The following is a 23,836-nucleotide window of genomic DNA, read 5'->3' on the forward strand; positions in this document are numbered from 1 at the left end:
GATTTGGAAAAAGTTCCACGAAGTTTGTTTTAAGTGTAAATGCATCTGGACAAACAGTGTAGAGTAGGATTCGAACAACAAATATGAGCTTCCGTCGCGAATCGAACCAGCGCTCCATTGATTATGTTTTCTTTCCACGTTTATTAAAATTTGCTTCCTTCAGCCTACTTCATATTGTCATATATTTCAATTCGTATTCCCGTTTTTTTTTTTCATTTGCATTGTTCGAGCCGTGATAAGTTTTTCTCTTAATCTAGTTATTCGAATATTTTCATACTTTTTTTTCTCGATTTTCCATTCGCACTCATTACAGATTTCGGTATCGCGCTTTTCCATATTTTCAGTAATTTAATTCTCTTGTGTATAATTCCTTTGACTATTTTTAATTTGCCCTTAGTCCGAATCAAGAAAATATGTTAGGAAATGTTTCCCGCATAAATCTTATTGTATGGTGGTGTAAAATTGATGCCAGCTTTTTCTTGCGATAAGGGTTTTGAAAGTGCAAGGGTCTCATTTATTAACCATGGTTGGAAGGGGGGAGGCGGAGGCGGAGGGGTGCCAGAAACTTTCCAGACGGAATATGCCTGAAACGAATCAGCAGGTGGGGTGCTGAGAAGGCTAGGCTATCTGCGAGCGAGGGGGAGAGGGTGACGAGCAACACTGCCACAGCGAGTCGCTGTAAATGATTTCATCGTCTGTGCTGCGTGAAACCGGTTCTTGGTGCTCCTATACTTTTCCGATACATTTCTGCCAGCCTTTTTAGCGAAGCGAGGTCATATGTTCCAGATTCGAACTCTGGTCAGGCATGAATGTATCACTGAGTTTGTCCCGTCACAATTTTATAAATTGATAATTCATCCGTATTATCGCGATTAACTCAAGAGGCAGAAGAGTGATGTAAAATAACCGAAATAGAAATTGATGCATTTGTGCCTGGTGCTAGTGTAACGACGAAGTTCACTCTTTATAAATGATGAAATAGGTAGCCCTTGCGCTCAAATACACTAATACCTTGGCAAAAAAAAAAAAAAAACTACTACTCTTACTACATTTGGAATACAGCCAAGAGCGATGTAAAGTAATGCAATTACATTGTGAATGTTTCACATCCTGTAGTTTTTCATAGTCTTTCTTTTTCTCGTAGCGGGGACGGGGGTTCATTCATTACAAATATCTAGGAATGGATTTAGCAGCAATCCGTGATATACTTAAATATCATAACATGCTGCGTAGCCAGGGTTCTTGGGTCCTAGCCTCTGATAATTATGAGTTTTTCTTTTTCGTTGTTCCTTCAATCTTCATAAATTTCCCTGAAGCATCATTCATCCTCTGTCGCCATTGGCTATATTTGAAAGTTGTCATAAAATGAGCAAATTTCGAAAAGAAAACACAAGGATCTACTTTTCTCATAGCTCGCCAAACATGCACATTTCCGTATTTTATGGTTTCAGCGCTATCATTATTCTTGGCCGGCAATGGAATTGAAGCAACTCTCACAACTAACGTAAACTACATGTCACTCAGGCATGACAATTCTCGCGGGAAAAGTGGATTTTTTTTGTATTACCACATGCTAGCGCAATAACTATCTTCTGGCCTGCTAGATTTAAATCCGTACTTTTTATTCCAGTTGAGTGATTGACTCACAATTTCGCCACTGAAGGTTTGGGTTGTATTTGGGTTATACATATTGTGTTTTTGGTGCACTATGAAAAAGCAATCCCAAAGGTTCGCACTGAACAGAAAATTGTGTGCTTTCCCTCTCTCTCTCTCTTCCAACTCCGTCCCTATCTCTCACCCCACGTCCCCACTATTTAGGTAAATTGTTGTTAGAAACATATTTTCTGAAGAATATCCACATTGAAAATAATATTCCCCAATTGTTTTGATAGGGCATTTCTATTGCTCCGAACGAATTATCTCCGTAAGAGGACTAGGGCCTCCCCGATGGCGCAATCGTAGATTCGTCACCTTTTAATCAAGGGGTCCCGGGTTCGATACCCGGTGGAGGAACATAGTGGTTCGGAACCCACTATAAACTGTAGGTCCAGTCCCAATTAGCCTTTCTGTGCACAAAGTGGACTTAAAAAACAACAATTCAATTCAATCATCTTATCAATATTTTTAAATCTGCATGCACCTGCTTAATTTAATAGATTATACATTTATATTCATTGCAGGCAGAAATGTGCGAGAAAACAATGCATTCTTTTTCAGGGAATGCATGAGTCAATAATAATGTATATTTTACGGTATATACTCTTTTATATTGCATTGATTCACTAGTATCCTTATTTCCTAAAGCAAGCGTGAGTTTCTTTGCACACACCACGCAGGCCCTGCTTGACGTAAATCTCAGATGCAGTAACTTCACGGTTGCCTTTTGCCAGCACGCTTTGGCTTTAATTCGAGCCCGGGTGGGTGCTTCGTTCGAGATCCTGCAGCAGTTTTACTCGTATCTATGCCTTGAGCATGTCACTTGCAACGGAACCAATAAAACGAAACTTTCTGCACCGGAATGGGCGTGAAACTCTACATGCACCAATGATAAGGTGTTTTCAAGAGGCATGTGCCACGTGCAGCATGTCCCTTCGGTCCGAATGTTCCTTTACGATATCATTTCATCATGCCTTACACTTCGGAATTTACAAGAGAGAAGATAGTCCGCATGTTCTTGTGCGGCGGATCTGCTGCACAACAGATTGCTACGACCCTTGGTGTGGACAATTCATGCGTCAGGCGTTGGATTCGGTGTTACGAGGAAGAAGGGGACCAAGGAATGAAGTCACGACCCAACAAAGGCCGCCGAGGAAGACAACCAGGGAAGAAGATGCAGGCATCATTGAGATGAGCGAGGGCAACCCCTTCATGGCTTCAACGAAGATTCGCCAAAAGTTGAAACTGGAGTGGCATGCTGCAACAGTTCGGCACCGTCGAGCGGCAAAGAAAGAAGCAATGATGCATTTCCATCACGAAGCGCGGATCAGTTTTGCTTTACAATATTTACCAGCTCCTCAAGAACTTTGGCAGATCGTAATTTTGAGCGACGAGAATGTATTTTCGTCTGACGAAAATGGTCAGGTTTATGTTTGGAGGCGCGACAACACTCGCTACGACCCCGAGAACATTTCTACCCATGCTAGGAGTGGCAGGATATCCGTGGCGGTGTGGAGATGGATCAGTTCGTCTGGAGTAGATGGATTGGTGGAAGTGTACTCGAGAATGAATTCGCAGGAATACGTCGCAGTGCTGGAAAACCACATGCTTCCCAGCGTGCGAGAGAGACACCTTGAAGATGAGATTCCGCACGTGACTTTCGATCAAGACAACAGCAGCGTCCATACATCGAAAGCGACCACCATCTGGTTTAATCAGCACTAGTGTTGCCCACGAGACGAGACTTTGGCCTGTCTCGTCTCGTGGAAATGCTGTGAAATGCTGTCTCGTCTCGAAAATATTCGTTTGTCTCGGGACACATGATCAATCTCGTCTCGTCTCGAATTTTTAAAAGCCTGTCCCGTCTCGTCCCGTGGGTAACACTAATCAGCACCCAGGAATATCAAGAGTAGATTGGCCAGCGAAATCTCCCAATATAAAACATTTGGGCGTTGATGGTGAGAGAGTGGGAACCTAGACAGCTGAGAACAATGGAAGCTCTACTGGCTCACGTGTTTGATGTTTGGGAGAGTTTAAGACCACCAAACATCTGCTCGGGCAATCCTTGCTTCGTCGACTAGATGCGGTGCTTGAATCCAACGGCGGATGGACACAGTATTGACCATGATACCCCGCACGGTTTAACCAATGTTCTTTGCTACATCCCAGAACAAAACTAATTACACACATCTTCATACGCAACTTATCTTTCCAATTCTTTCTTATTGATACCTTGGTGCTCATGGTTACTTTTTCACACACCTGCACCATTATATTATATTCTATAACATTAATATTCACATTATTGACAGATTTGATTCACATGAAATTCAAATGCGCAGCACAAATGCACCCATTCCTAACACTTAACTATTAGTTACATTACACCTCTCACGTTGTCACAGTTCTAAATCAGTGGTGCCCAGGGGGAGGGGCATTATGGCGCAGACTGTGATGGAAGTTTGACCGAGTAAACAGGGCACAAGTTCAATTACGTTATCAATTAGCCATTGCTGTTATACAAATAGTAATTTGTAGATTGTCAGGGGAATTGTTATGGGTAATAAGTAATATTGATGGGGGGCCTTAGATTGTTAGGGAAATTATGGTGGGCGATTAATGAAGTTAGTGGTATTTTCAGGTAGCGGGATTGATAATTATTTTGGGGGGCAGGGAATCCCAACTCTTGTGTATTACTATTACGTCTTAGATTGCTTTTCTGGAGGGAGCAATATCAACTGGATATCTAAAATTGGCATGGAAATTTTGTTGGGAAGATTGAGTATGAAATTTGAGGTGGAGGGGAGGGAAATGAAGTTTTGATAAAGTGTTATGTCTTAGATTGCGAAGGGATTTCTGAAGATTAAGAAATTGACAAAGGTCCGGGCGGGACTCGAACCCGGAACATTCGGTGTCTGGATCGTTAGTCCACCACTAACCGCGCTTGGCCTCAGAGCCGGTTCTCTTTGGTGGCCAAGCGCGTTAAATGGTCCACTTCCGATGCCACGACATTTCCGGGTTCGAGCCACGGCTTCAGTATTGGTATCATGGTGTCAATTTAATCCAATCGTCACTCATCCTAATTAGCCGAAAGTGGCAGAAGAGCGGGTTAACATAACAAAGATACAAAAACAACTTTAACACTCTAGTAATTTCTGATCAATAGATGCGTATTAGCTTTGATTGTTGACTCTTTAATGATAAGCTTACGATTATTATTGTTAATATGAATTGCCATCCATCAACAGAAGGACGATCAACCGATCATTTAATTCATGTCGTTTTTCTGGTATTTGTTGTCCCTTCGGATCAGCTTCGAAACCTAAGGAAATTATTAGATGTTTGTCTGAAGTTAGTGACAATGGTTCTTTAAATTCCCGTCGCTCTTTCAGCCGGCGCGGGAACCACCTTTATGGCAGTGATCCTCTGTAGCCGCGTTTACCTACGAAGGAACTCGTGGCCAAACAACGAATTAGGCCTACCGCTTGGGCAAGAAGCGACAACGTTACAAAGCCCTTCTCCCCGAAGCAGCCAGCAGGGAAACAGGATTTTGTCAAAATAACCCTTCTGCTCTGTGAATGAACACTGGTTCAAACAGCGTTTCGACTTAATTGGACATTATCCATTGTTTTTCTTTTTGATTGACTATATATTCTATCTATATATTTCGAGACATTCAAGAGATCACCTCTTCTCTCATCTTCATGCGAACAATTTTTTCTATGTCTGTAGTGTAATTGGAACTATGACAGTCCGTGATTTTTTCCAAATCCGGTCCGCTAAGCAACCAATCTTAGATGCCCATTCCAAATCGACAGCTATAGAGCAAAATATGTTTGAAGTTAAGAGTCTTATTGAATTAAACATAGCTCGACTCACCCTCACATTTGATTTTTTTTTAGATAACTTGCGTGCACTTCGTATAGAAGGCACCACGAGACTGAAAATTCACACTATTTGGCATGGCAAATAGACCTTATTCCAGCTTCGCTGAAAGTTCGATGTATATAATAGTTGTCAGTCATTAAGTTCAACGGCCTCTGCGCGTGTGTTGTGAAAGGTTGCCGTGTTCCAATTTTGTTTTAATTCCATTTCATGCTCAAAAAGACTACCCGAAGTAGGACCTACAGTTGAAAGTTGGATCCGAACCACTAGGCAGTTGTGTCTCCATCAGGAATCGAACCTGGAACTCCGTGATTATAGGGTGTTAACGAGTTCATGGCTTTACAGTTTCGTGAATTCAAGGAAGCCAAGGTGAGAAAAATGTGAAGAAATATCTTCTACACGGAACTAACTATGTGTGTGTGTGTATGTAAAACTTTCTAGCACATCCATTTTCCTACCTTCATTTTATCGTCATTACGTTGAATTTTGCACCAGTGATTTTTCACTACGTTCTAGGTCACGTCACTTTGAGTCTTAAAATATTGTATGTAATTCAGTTTTAGTATAGTTTGTAGCCTGTCACCCAATAATTTTTAAGGTGGGAGAAGGGAGGTGGCTTAGACCAAATTCTGGCGTTTATATTTCAATTCACTTCCTCAACAAATTATTTCTCGATTGACTAGATTTTAAGCGGAGCGTCATTCAGTTGTTTGTGCGTGTTCTTTTTGCAGAAGCAACAGCAGCTCGCTCGCACCCACAGTGCCCCGCCCACTTGACGAGACGCGTTGTCTGTGCAGTGCAGAACAGTGACAGTGTTGCCTCTCTATTCGGTATTTTCTTTTGCCTGGCACTACGCACACAATTCTTCCCATACAACAAATGGAAAAGCAATCAGGCTACTGTTAAATGACTCTTTTCTAGATTTTGTATTAACACTTTCCACTCTCAAGATATGTTAACTTGGTTCTGTTTCGTATTCCCACAATTTGGCTTCGTGCAGTAGGTGTTCATATTGCAAAAAAGGAAGGGAAAAAAAACAAAACAAAAAAAAACGTAGGCAGATATTTTAACATTTTAATTTTCATCCGTTTCATTATTGTATGAAAGAATATGGTGGAAAAATACACTACTTAAGACAATATCACTAATAATAATTGGCCGCCGCTGTGCCCGAGCGTGGTAAGCCGTCGGCTTTTGATCTCGCTGCCGAAATTCCCGGGTTGGAGTCCCGGCCTGGGTATGATTGTTTATGAGTGTTCCTTCATGCATTTTATCATACACTAATTCTCATCGTTGCGATTAGCCAAAAGTAAAGTAAAAAAAGAAAGATAATAATAGTAATAATAATTATATGAATCTAGCCCCCATGGTTTCTTTATGACTGTCTTCTTATCAATTTCATGGGGTCATCATTCATCCTCATTGTTGCGATTAGCCAATAAATGGTAGAGAAGCTGCGAAAAATAAGATGTAAAATAATAACAGAATTTTCTCCGCAGAAGGAAAAATAAATGCTCCAGAACACATGCAATGCAGGAAAAGAGTGTCCTGTAATGTGAGTCTGTAAACCAAATGTAACTCACGAATGAAGAAGTTTACGTGAAGGTTTCGTCTTCTACGAAGCAATACAGGCTTGGATGGCGCAGTGGTAACGTCGTCGCCTTGTAATCAAGGGGTCCTGGTGGAGGCACATAGTGGTTCGGATCCCACTTTAAACTGTAGGTCCAGTCCCGATTAGTCATACTGTGTATTGTGGACTTAAAGCACCAAATCAACAACCAACCAACCAATACAGGGTTGGAAACGCTACAGTTATAGGTTTGGAAACACTGTTCTTCTCGGGAACTACTCTACCAGGCGAAACTAGACGATATAAAATTCCGGGTTGCATAACCGTAAGGGGGGGCGTTTCTTTCGAATTCCTGTGTACACGGTCGGCACTCTTCGGAAGTCAGGGAGAGAGGGTGAGAGAGAGAAAAGAGGCCGGCCTCTCAGGTTACATTACAGGCGAACGCACCCCTGAAATTATGCTTTCCCGCACGAATCACATAGGTTGTTATGGGACCAGCTGAGGCACTCTCGGGCGGGCCTCGCTCAATGCTCAGATACGGTTCCAGGCAGGGTTGCAAACTTGCGGTAATTATCGGAAGACCAAGAATTTCAGGTCGTTTAATGAAATTTATAAGTAATAAAATAATACGTTATAGACAAATATATTAGGGTAGGCCCGGCCTCCGGGCCTCATAGGACGCTTCGCCACTGCTCGTGGATAGCTCCTATAGACCGTGTTAAAAATGTAAACATAAACATTGGTGAGGTCTTGCCCGGTCCCCCCAGAACTTCCGGTTTAGGCCAGTCCCCGTTGTTGCCAGTGCAGATTCACCGGCATACGAAGTGAAAAATGAGCACTTGTTTTCATCAGTTGTGCGACGATAGTCAAGAAAGGTATTTGTTAAAATTCTACCGTTCTACTATGAAGGAGTGGACGTCTAGAATCCGTCGGATGATCAACTCCAGAGCAAATTATTAAAATATGACGTGTCTTTGTGTCCGCCAGTTGTATAGCACACTACGTACATACAAGTATCTCATGTACACGCACGACGAACGTTTAGATATATTCAATTATTTTGTAAATGGAAAAGTGAGGAAAAGAGAATTCTATAAAACTAGTGATATTATTATATTATAAAGTAGCTATGCTTAAGTGAATCTTTGCCAACAAATCTGCAGAAGTAATGACACATTACAAATGCTAGTAAATATAAGTGCTTTCAATGTCACCTTTTCGCCTGAGGGATTTAGGGAAAACCTATGATATGGCATGCCACTTTCACTTGCACAAATTTACTTCAAGCAACAAGGGAGTTTTCAGACTGAAGCGACAAGCGATATCGGGATTTCGCACATAAGCATTCGATATAAAGCAAACCATTCACCAGTGACGCTTGCACAAATAACAGGCTGGGTCAACACAATGCACGGTATTGATAAAACGGCCCAGTCCGAGCGACAAGCGACACCTGCAATTTGTCGTTCGGAAGGTGTTGTTTATTTTTTAATGTTGGTTTCCAAGAGACACGTATCGCTGCAGTCTAAAAGCTTCCTTTCGAACCAATTCAGGGCCTCCCCGATAGCGCAGTGGTAGCATTGTTGCCTTGTAATCAAGGGGTCCCAGGTTCGATACCCGGTGGAGGCACAGTGGTTTGGATTCCACTTTAAACTGTAGGTCCAGTCCCGATTAGCTTTTCTGTGCATAAAGACTTAAAAACAACAATTCAATAAACCAATCAATCGAACCAATTCACCACGAGAAAATGCACGTGTCGCTTGGACTGGAATGTTGTTTTCTCAGTACCATATATCGTGTTGCCTCGCTCTGTTGTACTCGTATGCAAGTTCTTTCCTTTAGAGTAAAGGGGCTGTTGCTTGTCGCTTCGGTGTGTAATCTCTGTGCCACTTAAAGTGAATCCTCGGTGATCAATGAAATTTTTCGAACCGAAGCGACACGACAAGCTACACGTGTCGCTCAGATTCCCAATGGCGTGTATTGTGCCGCCTGAGACTTGATTTCCCATGAGCGGTAAATGCATATTTATAGACTAAATGGGCCTGTGTCGCTTGTCACTTCGGTACGAACCACCGCTGTCGCTCACTAAAAGGCGTGCTTTTCACCACAACACAATACGCAGATAAACGATCAACATGCTTGTAACAAATTGCAAGTCGTAAAAATCCTTTCCGGGTATCGATCCTTTCTCATTCTGCTTGTATCAACAGGTTTCGTCTCTCTACGTCCTTCGGAAATCTACGAAGTGATACTTGACTCAATAAAGTTGTTCCCGATCGAACTGTGCAACCATATGCTACACAGCTGACACCCTATTCCCTTGTAAAAGAATCTCCACTTTGCTCTTTCATATAACGTCCACAGCATCGTAAGCGTGACCGGATGTTCGAGGGGGACCAGACGAGTGCGCATGCTCCGCAGTAGCTCCGCCTTTAACACCGTCTATATTCCAAAAATTAAAAAAGCCGCGCCTTGAATAACGTAGTGTGGAAAACGACCCAAGAAACTGGTTCCCCAGACGGATGAGAAACATAGATGGCAGTGCGATCAATGTCGGTGCTAATTTTCTTATGGAAGTAATGCGGCTTTGTTAGTTTTTGGAATATATTATGTAGATTTGTTTGTCTTGAAAGGCGGTACGTGAACTGATGGAAACAGTTATATTTGTGGAGTGATTTGCAGTCACGAAATGACAATTATTTGAAAAGAAAAGTAAAATAAAATTAATAAATAAATAGCATGCGTAACACAAGAAGAAACATCGCAAAGTGATTCCGGACGTCAGGTGTTGGATTGTGTACTAGAGTTTTATTCTTCTATGTTATTAGAATATAAATCGTATCCTGAGAGATATTTCATACCGAAGCGACAAACCACAAGTGTCGCTTGGAAGCGAGCAGTCCGTAATCAATGCAGCCTTTCGAACCGTACGGACACAAGCTCTGACTGCACCGTTTCCTCAAGGAGATTTTACACCAAAGCGACACGCGACAAACGATACGAGGATTTCACACCAAAGCGACACGGGTCCTTCGGTCCAAGGCAACTTTCACACCGAAGCGTCACATGTTGCTTGGAAACGAGCCAATCAAGAGCAACATTTCACATCGTAGCGGCATGATGGGAAGCACAGACCAGCGTTCGGTTGGTGAAATCCTCAAGCGACAAGTGTCGCGTGCCCCTTGTCGCTTTGGTGCGCAATCTCCCTAAAGCAAGACACTCATTGCATCGCGCATGCGCGAACAACAAACCACGGCAACATGTTGCAAGCTATTGAGGAAATGGCCCAGTTTGAGCGACGCACAAGCGACAAAGCGACACGTGTGACTTATCGTGTCGCCTAGATCTGTTGTTGTAATGTGCGGTTTGTCGTGTCGCCTATCTGTTGTTCGCACAATTAGCAGCGAACGCTTGCCAATAGACTGAAGGCACCATGTCGCTTGTCACTTAGTTGGGAACCTCCCCTGCAGCGCGTCGCTTCGGTCTGAGCAACCTTCCTTTAAGGAGCTTTCCGACCGAAGTAACAAGTAGCACGCGAATACGCCATATGAACGTGTCGTTTGCTGTTTGGACCCTAATGTGCAATGAATGCTATTTTACAGTCTGGAAGTGTGTGTCACTGGTGTGACAGTGTGAACATCCCGTGTCGCTTGTCCCATTGGTTTGAAAGTTTCCTTACACTCATGTCGATGGCACTAAGAAAGTTTTGTGGGGTTCCTCCCCTTGTCGTTTCATGGAATCATCATTATCATCATTGCCGCGATTAGTTTAAAGCGGAAGAAAAGAGACAGTAAATATCCAAAATACAAATGCTTCAGTGTGTATTCGCGATTAAAATTACCACCAGAGCGCTAGTGTCGCTTCCAATATGGCCGCTCTAAGTAGGAGAAATCTTTGTTTACATTCAGTAGCAGTACAAAATAGCAGCGTGTTGTCATGACTGGTATGGTAGAAAACGTTTAAATTACGCATTATTTTTAAATATTGCAAATGCGATGTGAATTCCAGGTACTCTAACAAACGTGAAGCTGTACTGAGAACGAGCATTTAATTATGATAGGCAAAAATAACACGGAAAATGCAGACGAAACTATGTATACGCACTGGTTGTCCAAAGCAGTGTTGTATCATCTGCACGTCATGTTGTAACTGGGGTTCTCGGAAATTATTTGGAAATAAAGGAATTGAAATTGACCTGTACTTGAAAAGCTGGGACAGGAGAAAATTGCGAACATATCGTTGGAGTTCTTTCTAGAAAGAGAAAGGCTGGTTTAATAATAATATTCATTATTTCATGACCAGGCTATTCGCGATTAAAATTAACCGATATGCCATCTGCCGGGATTTTCAGGAAGTACTCTAAGTAGGATACGTTGTGTTGAAGTCGTTTAAAGCATGGTGAATATGCGAGAAAGTAAGGTCTACTGTTCAGGTTTTTTTTGCTCTAAATAGTTTTATGGGTCAGAACAAATTAAAAGTTTTCATGTGTTTCCACCCCGTGGAATCAACAAAATGAAATTTGTTAATAAATCAGGGAAAACGTAATTGACAGAAGATTGGTATGGGGGATATAACACTGTAATTCGGCAAGGAAATTACGAAGAATGCACGAGTCTGCTTACTTTATTTATCGAGAGATAAATATATATTTCCATGAAAATAAAGTTTTAAATTGTACTTTATAAATAAAGCTTTTTTTTTTCGAAAAATCATGAAGCGTCTTAACCAATGCGTCCATGTATTACCGGTGTTACGTATGTGTGAAATTTGGAACAGGTGCAAGTCGGAGGGAAGATGAAAATAGTTTGAAAATGAATTAATGTCAAATGTAACCAGAAAAAAAGTGGATATGCTAATGTTACTGTTTCATTCAGTACGATGTCCTTTTTCAGTGAGTATAGCCTGGTCATGAAATCGTGAATATTATTATTAAACCAGCCTTTCTCTTTCGAGAAAGAACTGCAACGATATGTTCGCAATTTTCTCCTGTCCCAGCTTTTCAAGTACAGGTCAATTTCAATTCCTTTATTTTCAAATAATTTCCGAGAACCCCAGTTACATGACGTGCAGATGATACAGCACTGCTTTGGACAACCAGTACGTATACATAGTTTCGTCTGCATTTTCCGTGTTATTTTTGCCTATCATAATTAAATGCTTCGTTCTCAGTACAGCTTCACGTTTGTTAGAGTACCTGGAATTCACATCGCATTCCCAATATTTAAAAATAATGCGTAATTTGAACGTTTTCTACCATACCAGTCATGACAACACGCTGCTTTTTGTACTACTGCTGAATGCAAACAAAGATCTATCCTACTTAGAGCGGCCATATTGGAAGCGACACTAGCGCTCAGGTGGTAATTTTAATCGCGAATACTCGCTGAAAAAGGACATCGTACTGAATGAAACAGTAACATTAGCATGTCCACCTTTTTTTGGTTACATTTGACATTAATTCATTCTCAAAAACTATATTTATCTTCTCTCTTAATCGACTTGCACCTGTCCCAAAATTCCCGGGTTGGAGTCCCGGCCTGGGTATGATTGTTTATGAGTGTTCCTTCATGCATTTTATCATACACTAATCCTCATCGTTGCGATTAGCCAAAAGTAAAGTAAAAAAAGAAAGATAATAATAGTAATAATAATTATATGAATCTAGCCCCCATGGTTTCTTTATGACTGTCTTCTTATCAATTTCATGGGGTCATCATTCATCCTCATTGTTGCGATTAGCCAATAAATGGTAGAGAAGCTGCGAAAAATAAGATGTAAAATAATAACAGAATTTTCTCCGCAGAAGGAAAAATAAATGCTCCAGAACACATGCAATGCAGGAAAAGAGTGTCCTGTAATGTGAATCTGTTAACCAAATGTAACTCACGAATGAAGAAGTTTACGTGAAGGTTTCGTCTTCTACGAAGCAATACAGGCTTGGATGGCGCAGTGGTAACGTCGTCGCCTTGTAATCAAGGGGTCCTGGTGGAGGCACATAGTGGTTCGGATCCCACTTTAAACTGTAGGTCCAGTCCCGATTAGTCATACTGTGTATTGTGGACTTAAAGCACCAAATCAACAACCAACCAACCAATACAGGGTTGGAAACGCTACAGTTATAGGTTTGGAAACACTGTTCTTCTCGGGAACTACTCTACCAGGCGAAACTAGACGATATAAAATTCCGGGTTGCATAACCGTAAGGGGGGGCGTTTCTTTCGAATTCCTGTGTACCTAGATAAACTTAATCTACAGAACCTTTTAAATGAATGGCAACTCACACGTATTCAGGTTAAAATGGCCTTAAGACTGCATTGGCAATGTTGGCTTGAGAGAAAAGCATATTACCTGTCTTGTTCTTGAAGAGATGATCAATAACAGTTTCAAAGTTAACTCTCACACACACACTGTTGTTAGTCTCTTAAAACTGTCTCTTAACTTCTCTCTGCAATAACTGGAAAATGCATTATGCTGAAGTTAACACATTCTTTGATGTTTCCTGCCTGCTACATGGCTAAGCGTAACTCGAAAAATGAGAGGTATGCTACGGTGCCCGACTGGCCAAATACAATTCCTTTGAGTTTTTAAAAATTAAGATAAAGCACAGCTATGTTGCCACTTATGCCGAACCAGTCCCTTAGAAGGTATATTTATTAGCAAAGAAAAGAACACACTCCAATAAAATAAAATTACCAACACCATATGAAATAAATAAAAAAAATAATTAAAAATCAAAATTGCAATCAAAACGTAAGTCCAATGCCACAGCTCGGTGAGTAAGGCATGAATGAAAATGAATGTATGCTTGTAGAATGCCTTTTGCTGAGTGCAATGCTTTTCTCAGAAATGTTGATCAACACCGGCCAGCAGCTGTGAAGTCAGCTCGTGCTAAAGAACCTTGAGAGGTATGTTGTTACGTCAGATACACAGAGAACAACGAACTCAGCCACACCCACACACGAGGGTGGCGCCAAGAGTCACGTATCACTGTCAGCTGAACTGACGTCATAATGGCACAAAACCAGAGCCTGTCGCTCCGCCCAAAAGACATGTGGAAGAAAATAAAGAACTCGTAGCACAGTGGCCACAGAGCAGTCCACAATAAAATGAGGATCAATTTGCACTAATCACTAATGTAGCACTAACACAATAAAATCCAGATGAATATATAGACAGCAAAGCCCACGCATATCTCTGTCCTTTAATCTCTCTCAGAGAATAATATATGTATATGAAATTAACATCGTCCATTAATATGAATAAATGTCTAAAATATATATTATAGAATATTGAATAATGCTACACTGCATTGTGTACTAAAATGCCCAAAAAAAGTTGTCCAACACCATCCATTAAATATGAGTAAATATTGAGTAAACTCGCAATATGTGAATATTGAGTACACTCACAATATGTGAAGAAAAAAAAACAACTTATTCCACTATAAATAAATAACTGGTGGAATATTAAAATTAAATGTCCATTATATGTGTATATTTATCTTGGGTAATAAAATAAAAAAATTAAAAAATCACACAGTCCTTGCTATGCGACGCAAAACGTTCCTGTGAAGAGTTCGTAATATAATTTGAAGACTCGCGTAAGCACGCACATGGAGGGTGTAAGTTCCACTGCACTGCCATAGAGTATTGTGCATGCAAAAATGTCTCCAGGGTGAAATCCGGAACAATTTTGTCACAATTCACATCCCAATCATCACATGATAGTGCGGTCCCATTTTTAGCTAGATGGCACGAGAAAGTGTCCATGATTGGACCACTGGATGTGAAAACTCAGGTAGGGTGACTTTTGATGAGAGGGGGTTTTAATCTTGAAGATCGGCGAGTGAACAGAATGAAGAAACAGTCAGATTAACTTTTGCTGCCAACTTACAGGAGAAATGACATTCAGGGGAAAATTCTGCTGTTCTCCTGACTGGGGAACTAGTCTCGTACTTGAAGAGATGATCAATAAGAGTTTCAAAGTTAACTCTCTCACACACACTGTTGTTAGTCTCTTAAAACTGTCTCTTAAATTCTCTACACTTCTCTCCCGAACAAACTTTCGAACTGACGTTCACTTTCCATAATAAAGATCGACTGTCTTTCAAACTAAACCTGTCTCTTTCTTTCACTCTCCCGCTCGACTCTCTTTCAAAACAAAACCCCACCGTTCAGCTCCCGACTAACTCCTTTTCAAGCTAAACTCCGACTGTCCTGTTCAAGATTCAACTTGCATCCTGTCCACCTAAGCTCCTCCTACTTTTCTCCATCTCACCCCACTTTACCTCTGCAATAACTGGAAAATGCATTATGCTGAAGTTACACATTCTTTGATGTTTCCTGCCTGCTACAATGCTGTTGCCAAAATATTGAAAATTATGTAAGAGTGTATTGCATAAAATTCCCTGTACTCCAGAAAAGTATCAGTGATTAAATCAGCATCGCTGTCAGCTTAGCCCTACTATACTCATAGGAATAACAAAATAACAGGATGTGCATTCAACTGTACACTATCTACAGAAATATCAAATTACTAAAATTATCAGTTGGTTCCCTAACACAAAGTAGAAGCATTATTATATTTCAAGAGTGAGCAGCTAAAAAAATAACAATCAAAAAGATTAAGTGAATCATGTGGAGAAAATGGAATAAATCATTGTAAGCATTTCTCTAACCAAATATACCTCCTACAAAGGAACACTGAAAGCCAAAGCTTACCAGTAATTGCTTCCTTTATTCTCTGACAAGACTCAAGATATGCCTGTTTCTTTCCTTCTCTTGCTGGAGTCATTTCTGATGTTGGCCACCAAGGTGTGCTAACGACTGCTGCGAGACCTCCTTCATCTAAAGGTTTTATGTGAACAAAATTTGGAAACCTGAAAGGAAAAGATACTAAAAAATATGAGCAAGAAAGGAATATATATTTCAGGGAAGTGACTCTAATATGAACAAAATGTTGGTATAATTTATATTTGTAATGCGAAATTTGGATTGCCGACAGACACACATTTTGCCAATTTAGTAACTGGGTAAAAAGGCTCCAATATGAATATTTAAGTAGTAGTAGACTTTCACATTGCATGTAATTGTACTGTCAGGGGGAAATTCCCACAACCCTCTTTCTATTTCTGAAAACCAATCTTACACAGTGAATTACAGAAATTCAGGGCATGCTTTAATGATTTTTATTTTCTTGTAGTTTACGGTTATTACAAGCATAAGAAAACAGTTTTTCTTTGTGACGTTTCAGGAGAACACACGCTCCTTTCATCAGACATTTATTTTCATTTTGACTAAAGATACAGTTATAACAATGGTTCTTGTAATAACCGTAAACTACAAGAAAATAATTCTATAATGCAAGCAATGCGTACATACAAGAAAAACTATTATGCTTTAATGAATCCATTACAATAGCAATTTACTCCTGTGTACACCTAACTTTTGTTTCTGCCTCTACATTCAGAGTACTGAATATAAATTGCAGTGTAATAATTATTCCTTGTGCTGCTTTCAAATCTCTTAACTGGATCCATTCTCATCAATGAGTGAAAAATGTTTGTGTATAATCTAACGATATTTAACATGCAAACCAAATTTTTACAGTATTTTCCTGTTAAATAATGATGTATATCTGAACTAGTCTGGCAAATTATCTACAAGTACACCACAATTGGTAAAATTACCTACTTCATCACATAACTAATTTGAACCAATTTTCAAAAGATGAATGCAAGGTAAAATAATAGCCTTACTGTACCTTATTTTATCAAAAAGTACATGTTGCAGTAAGTATTGCCTTGTTCTCATATGGCGCAGGATATCAATCAGCAAACGCAGACTAAGCCTCTGGTGGGGATATTCCAGGACAAACGATGCATGTCGAAACCCAGTCAGCAAACAAATGATGACACTTTCCAAACACTGCTTCAGTTCATGCTCCTACACACAAAAATCAACAAATACAATGAACAAAAGGAAAATGCACAAAAATAATATCCACACACATATATACAACCCAGTTTTAATTCCAGCATAACTGCACGAGACAGAAACTGCAGTTTTTACAGAACACTGAAGATAGAGAATACTCTTTAGAGCTGCCCAGAGGAAACTAATGACTTTTGGGTGGAGATGTTTAAAAAAAGCAATACTGTAATTGTTCACAAATATGCCAACTAATAAAATATATTTCAACATTTTTATTGTAGCTTTAATAGGTTTGGTTTGGTTTGGTTTGAGTTGGTGTTTTAAGTCCACTTTATGCACAGTAAGGCTAATCGGGACTGGACCTACAGTTTAAAGTGGGATCCGAACCACTTGTGCCTCCACCGGGTATCGAACCCGAGACCCCTTGATTACAAGGCAATGACGCTACCACTGCATCATGGGGGAGGCCCTGTAGCTTTAATAGGAAACCAACCAACTGACAATACTATGAATATTCAAATAAAAATTACTTAATTTTACAATTTTGTTCCCTGTGCAGTAATCTTATTAAATCTTTTTCTCTATGAACAGAAATGTCATAAAACTCCATAATAATTTATGTAAAAACTGTACATACGAGGGTCACTATTTATATTTTGAGCCTAACAATGAAAAAACAGGAATTTGGCATTGAAAACTGCTTTATTGTTTTTCGAAGTATTCTCCTTTCTGGTCAATACACTTTTGCATTCATTCGAACCATTTGTCAAAGCAGTTTTTCCAATCTTCTTGAGACACCTCCATAATATGGTTTTTGAACGCATCAACGGCGTCTTCCTCTGACGAAAATCGTTGTCCACGCAATTTATTCTTGACATTCGGGAACAAGAAGAAGTCATCGGGTGCCAAATCAGGACTGTACGGCGGATGACCCATCAATTCGATTTTTTGACTGTTCATAAAGTCTGTTGTTAGACGAGATGTGTGACAGCTGGCATTGTCTTGATGAAGAATGATCCGACGGCGTTTGTTTGTTTTCCGTATTTGACCGAAGACCTCTGGCAAACAAATTGTTGTGTACCATTCAGAGTTGACCGTTCTACGTTCCTCTAAAGGCACAGTTGCCACATGACCAGTTTTCCCGAAAAAACAGGCGACCATTTGTTTCGATGTGCTTCGAGCGCGAACAACTTTTGTTGGATTGGGTTCATCTTGAAACACCCATAAAGTCGACTGCTGTTTACGTTCCGGCTTATATGCATACGTATATCCATGATTCGTCACCTGTTACATTCTTATATACGTCTTTTGAAGCACCACGATTGTATTTATTGAGCATTTGTTTGCACCAATTGACGCGAGCGTCTTTTTGAGTTCTTGTCAAATTGTGTGGGATCCAACGAGAACATACCTTTCTCACAGCTAAATGATCATGTAATATTTTATATATGCTGGTGGAACTAATGCCTATGGTTGCCTCAATCTCACAGTATGTCACATGACGATCTTGCAGTATTAGGTTTTGCACAGCATCAATGTTTTCTTGAACAACAACAGATTTTGGACGACCTTTGCGAATCTCGTCGGTGAGCGAATGGCGGCCACGATTAAATTTGTTATACCAGCGTTTCACAGTGGCAAAGGATGGGGCTTCACCGCCAAATGTGGAAGTAAGTTGATCGATGCACTCTTGTCTTGATAATCCACGTCGAAAATCATAAAAAATCATCGCATGAAAATGTTCACGAGTTAATTCCATTTTATTGTTGTCGTGCAATCTCCAAGGCAACATAAACAACACAAATCAAGCTATTGACAAAACATTTGAAGTACGTTATGGTCAATAATGCCAGACGATTCCGTGCAAACGTCAAATTGCGCCTAACTTCAATCAGTGTTGCCAAGGCTCAAAATATAAATAGTGACCCTCGTATAACAAAGCTCTTATCAAATTTCTCCTTCACAAATGCTAGCATATTTTTAGCATTTATACTTGTATCATAACAAAAGTTATATTTGAATGTTTCAGTATACCAAAACGAAGCATATACTCTTAGCCACAGTATCCTGATAAATGTATAGTAGTGGTTCCAGTGTAATAATTTACATCCTTCATTAACTAACGTTATGAATTGACCGATACTGATATAAAATACAAATATTCCACTGTCTTAATAGTTACATGTAATCCCATGATCACAAGGAGTTTTGCCTTAGCAAAATAAACTGTGTATTTCAACACTTGAATTAGGCTATTTTATGTCACTTTTCTGCAACGTTTGGTTAATCGTGACAACAAAACCAATGAGTGGAGGATATGAACTATACCTATACATTCATTAAAAAATAACAAAATGACAGAATTTTGCACTATATATATTAGAAATTATTATTATTATTAGAAATATCAGTAAAATTAGTAGCAATGGTAGACCTACAATGGTCAATGTCAATAGAGTACTGATTAATCTCCACCCCTAATTCATACAATTTTTTTAATGCAGGGTACAGCAGTGTAAATAACATATTTCAAAATGCAAAATGTAACAAAATTAATTACACTCGTTTATTCCTAACAGTTGCAAATATTGATGAAAGGAATGCACTTTAAGTGGGAGTGTTTTGACTCATGTAAATACGGAGTGTTTTGACTCATGTAAATACGGGCCTTCCTGATGGCATAGTAGTAACATTGTCACCTCATAATCAAGAGATCCCAGGTTCGATACCCGATGGGTTCGGATCCCATTTTAAACTGTAGGTCCAGTCCCCATTAACCTTTCTGTGCATAAAATGGACTTAACAAAATCAACAACAAATCTTTGGCAATGTATGGTGATACCCTTTAGCCACCCACGTCTCTGGATATGACACCTGCCGATTTCTTGTTGTGAGGACACTTCAAGCAAGTAGTATTCCAAACATTTCTGTTACCATCAAGGACTTGAAGAACCATGAGGCAATGGATAGTTTCCAATGCTAGTTGGCAGAATGTGTGGCACAGCGTGGATGTCATTTGACAGGACTCGTACTCAAACATTGAGACGTAAATTGCATTTTCTCTCTTACAACGTGCATTTCAAAATATGCTACGAATGCTACCATATCCAATACATCATATACCGTATAAAGAGGCAAAGAATTAGCAACTTCATATGCTACACATGAGAAACAAATAATACATAATGATAATATGTGTATTGCAAATATTACCTCAAGAAAAGCCCAGAATATGTCTAATAGATTATTTAGTCTTGTTTTCTTTAGTGAACTCCTGGTTGATGGTTCTCCGCACACATGCTCCAGAAACGGTACAAAGCAAGCCTCCGTTACATATGATGACAGCAGCAAAGGACCAAGATGATGCATGATCACTGATGCTACCACCATTATGTTCGCTTGATGGGAGAGCCTTTCTCTACGACCAGGAGTTCCCGTTCCGATAGATATTGCACCTTGTCCCTCCTATCAGGAATAGAAATAATAAGTATATTAGTAAAAAAAAAAAAAATAATTTGAATTTGATTTTAAAATTGTGGGAGCGGCAGCACTTAGGCTATTTTGCTCCCGTCACATTATACGGGGGCCAGCCCCTTATCATTACAAAGAACAACTCTAACGTTGCATAATTAATAATCTTAAAATGTTCTGACTTCTGTTAAAAGCTGAGGCTGTAAACGGGCACTCAGCACACATAAGGACAACAGGACAATACAAACAAAATTATACTGGCCATGGGGCCAGTCGCCAGAGCCTCGTTAGTCTTCAGTCCAGGGTGTACTAATGTGGAAGTGAGTTTGACATTTGGGTGTAGTACATGGAAGGTCACCCCTTACACCCCAACAAAAAAAATAAAAAAAATAATAGTAATAATAAAGACAGACAAAATGGAAAGACATGTCTTGGATGTAAAGATTCAGTATGGAAATTCCTAGGGTTGATACCAATGTATTAGTATGGTCCACTACCAGCAGGAGAGTTTTTAATACATATCTCAATCTACAAATATCTTTTAGGAATATAAGACAGGTTGCAAACTCTTAAGAAATCAGGTTTCTAACTTGAGAATCACTGTCATTTTATTGGAATGAACAATTTTATTCATCATTTTTACACATTTTTTCTTCTCTATTCTGGTCGCTGAGCTTCAGGCTTGTATAGATAGCCTAACTAGTCTAGAATATATGCTCCTGCTTTCATTACACATATATCCTAATAATTTGTATGGAACTTTAAATTTTGACATCCTTCGTCAATCCTTTCCATCCTTGTGTTATAAAAAAGATCATACAGTTTCCAAGCGTACAGAACAACATTGCACTTTTCTTATTTGTGTCCCTTTTCTGCCACATTTGTCTAATTGTGATGATGAGAACGAATGACCGTTAGATGACACCAATGAAGGAAAATTCACAAAGGTATACATATGCCCAGGTTGGCACTTGAACCCAAAACCCATTGCGGGCAAGATCATGAGTCAACCACTCAAAACCGAGGAGGCTAAATGTTTGGATGCTAAGTTATATAGTCTACAAAATTCCGTAAGACCCAATCTAAATTCAAGTAACACACTTAAATGATAACTGTGGAATTAACTACTATCTCCATTTCAATACACTGCAAGATTAGCTTAGGCATATTTGTACTACAAATACTAGTTTCCTTTGCAATCTTTGAACAACAATAGTTGAAAAGAAAATGAGGAAATGTCTCTACTTTGTTGCTTACCTCAGTCTTAAGCTCCAACAATTTTAACACTTTAGAGAGCCATTTCAGTAGGGTATTCGCCTTGGATACATCACTATGAGGCTTATCTTGGATTGGCAGATAGCCTTCAACTGGATATCTCAATGGTGTGGCACCAAAATTTGCCACCAAATTTTCAGTGAAAGCCAAACTTACAGCTGGGAAATAAGCAATACCCGGACCGCAATGTACATCATCAAATGCTACACCCATTGACCTCCCATTCCTGGAAGAGAACCACCACACATATCATAATAAAAAAATGCAATTTAATTTAATATTAAGGGTTAAAGTTGACAATGGATTTCCCATACACATACTTTGTTCTCATCACTTTTCAATATACAGGGTGTCATTTTAATGGCGCCCACGGACCACAGATTCGTGTAGAGGACATCAAAACAAACAACTTTTCTCAGTAACATTTTTCACGCTGGTGTGTCAATTCGACGCTACAGCCGTTCAAAAAAGACCGTTTTGCCGCCTGGATGCTGGCAACCCAACACAACATTTGATCGTATCCGTGACGTCATTTCCTGCGGCGAAACAACGCACGGTAGGGTTGCAAGGAACACACAAGTTTTGTGAAAAATGACAAACTACCAACCACATTATTAGCTGTAAAACGAAGCGAGAAACGCGTCCAGTAAACCGAACATCATAGCCTACCAGCCAGAAGATTAGCAGTCATCTCAGGGGAAGGGGGAAGTGAACCAACGATATGAGAAATGGTAAAAACTTATTGAAAATGAAGAGTCAATATCGGATTTTGTCTCAGCCTACATGTCAAATATCAACAATAATAATTTATTGTACTTACAACTTACATGTGGCTGTTTACGTCCAGCTACATGTCAAATATATGCAAATCTCGTTGCAAGGTTGATATCTACAGGTTTGTGTCCAGATGCCTTGTGGTACTTTGTGGTGATAACGGAAGGATCTGAGGTTCACGTTGTTACATTATGGCTAAAACACGTACAACCACAGTAACAATCTAATGATGAATCAGTAGCGAATATACTGCCCTGTTCAGAGTTGCAAACTATTACATGTGTATCCGGTGCGTAGATAAACACAGTCGTCGGAGAGTTTGTTTTACTACTATTTATATCCCTGTATTTTCAACCATTTTTGTCACTTGCCTCATAATGCCCTGAATATACATTATATTATGTGTTGCTTACCTTTGGAATTTTGAGTTCTTTAATTTCTATTTTGTCATCTGTTCAGTGTGTCACAGACAACTGGTATCAAAAGGACGAAGTGGATAGACTAAATTGTAGATGCCAACTTGGTAACTAGATTTGCAAATATTTGACATCTAAGTTGAGACAAAATTCGATATGACCATTTCCATTTGAATTCTATTTCCTTTCTACCATTTTTAGCATCGTTTGTTTACTTCGTGTTAGGTTGCAGAACGTGTTTTCTCGTTTTGTTTTACGGTTCATAATGTGGCTGATTGTAGCTATGTCATTTTTCACAGAATATGTGTGTTCCTGGCAACCCTGTAACGCATCACTTCACGACGGGATATGACGTCACAAATGCAATCAAATGTTGTGTGTGGTTGCCAGCATTCAGGCGGCAAAACGGGCTTTTTTGAACGACTGTAGCGCCGAAACGACGCTGCAACGAGAGAAATGTTACTGAGAAAAGTTGTTTGTTTTGAAGTCCTCTATACGTTTCCGTGGTCCGTGGGCGCCATTAAAATGACACCCTGTATATATATTAGAGGCATATTCTGGGTGCATGCGATGCATGCGTAAATTGTGGGAAAAGAATTATTACTTTCTTTCACTTCAGATCCAAGAAATGTAATATAAGCTTAGTTGAGCGCTCTTGTGTAAAATAAATGCTTCTCCTATATGAAGAAATTAGTATGTAGAAATGCTCATTAATGTCGTCGCAGAGCAAGCTGTCCAATGTACCGCATCAGCGAAGGAAGATTTTAATGTGGGCAAGCGCTGCTCCCGTGCTTCTTCACTTACCTTTCCACTTCTTCCCCTTCACAATGCGTAAATATCGCGTTGGCTGCATGCTG

General features: G+C 39.8%; 1 protein-coding gene across 4 annotated transcripts in view; it reads right to left on the minus strand.

Annotated features, from left to right (window-relative positions):
* Positions 1–23,836, minus strand: part of LOC145995987 (E3 ubiquitin-protein ligase RNF123-like) — an 86,529-nt gene that overhangs the window by 38,716 nt on the left and 23,977 nt on the right. For all 4 annotated transcript variants that reach the window (XM_083132142.1, XM_083132132.1, XM_083132123.1 and 1 more), the window contains exons 6-9: positions 21,772–22,015; positions 20,257–20,508; positions 16,874–17,055; positions 15,832–15,989 (exon numbers count right to left, since the gene is read on the minus strand). In XM_083132142.1, coding sequence (XP_082988268.1) covers positions 15,832–15,989; positions 16,874–17,055; positions 20,257–20,508; positions 21,772–22,015 — 836 coding nt within the window. The remainder of the gene's footprint in view (positions 1–15,831; positions 15,990–16,873; positions 17,056–20,256; positions 20,509–21,771; positions 22,016–23,836) is intronic.

This window comes from Lepisma saccharinum, chromosome 1, assembly GCF_977018435.1.
Source record: "Lepisma saccharinum chromosome 1, izLepSacc3.1, whole genome shotgun sequence".
NCBI classification, from domain to species: domain Eukaryota; kingdom Metazoa; phylum Arthropoda; class Insecta; order Zygentoma; family Lepismatidae; genus Lepisma; species Lepisma saccharinum.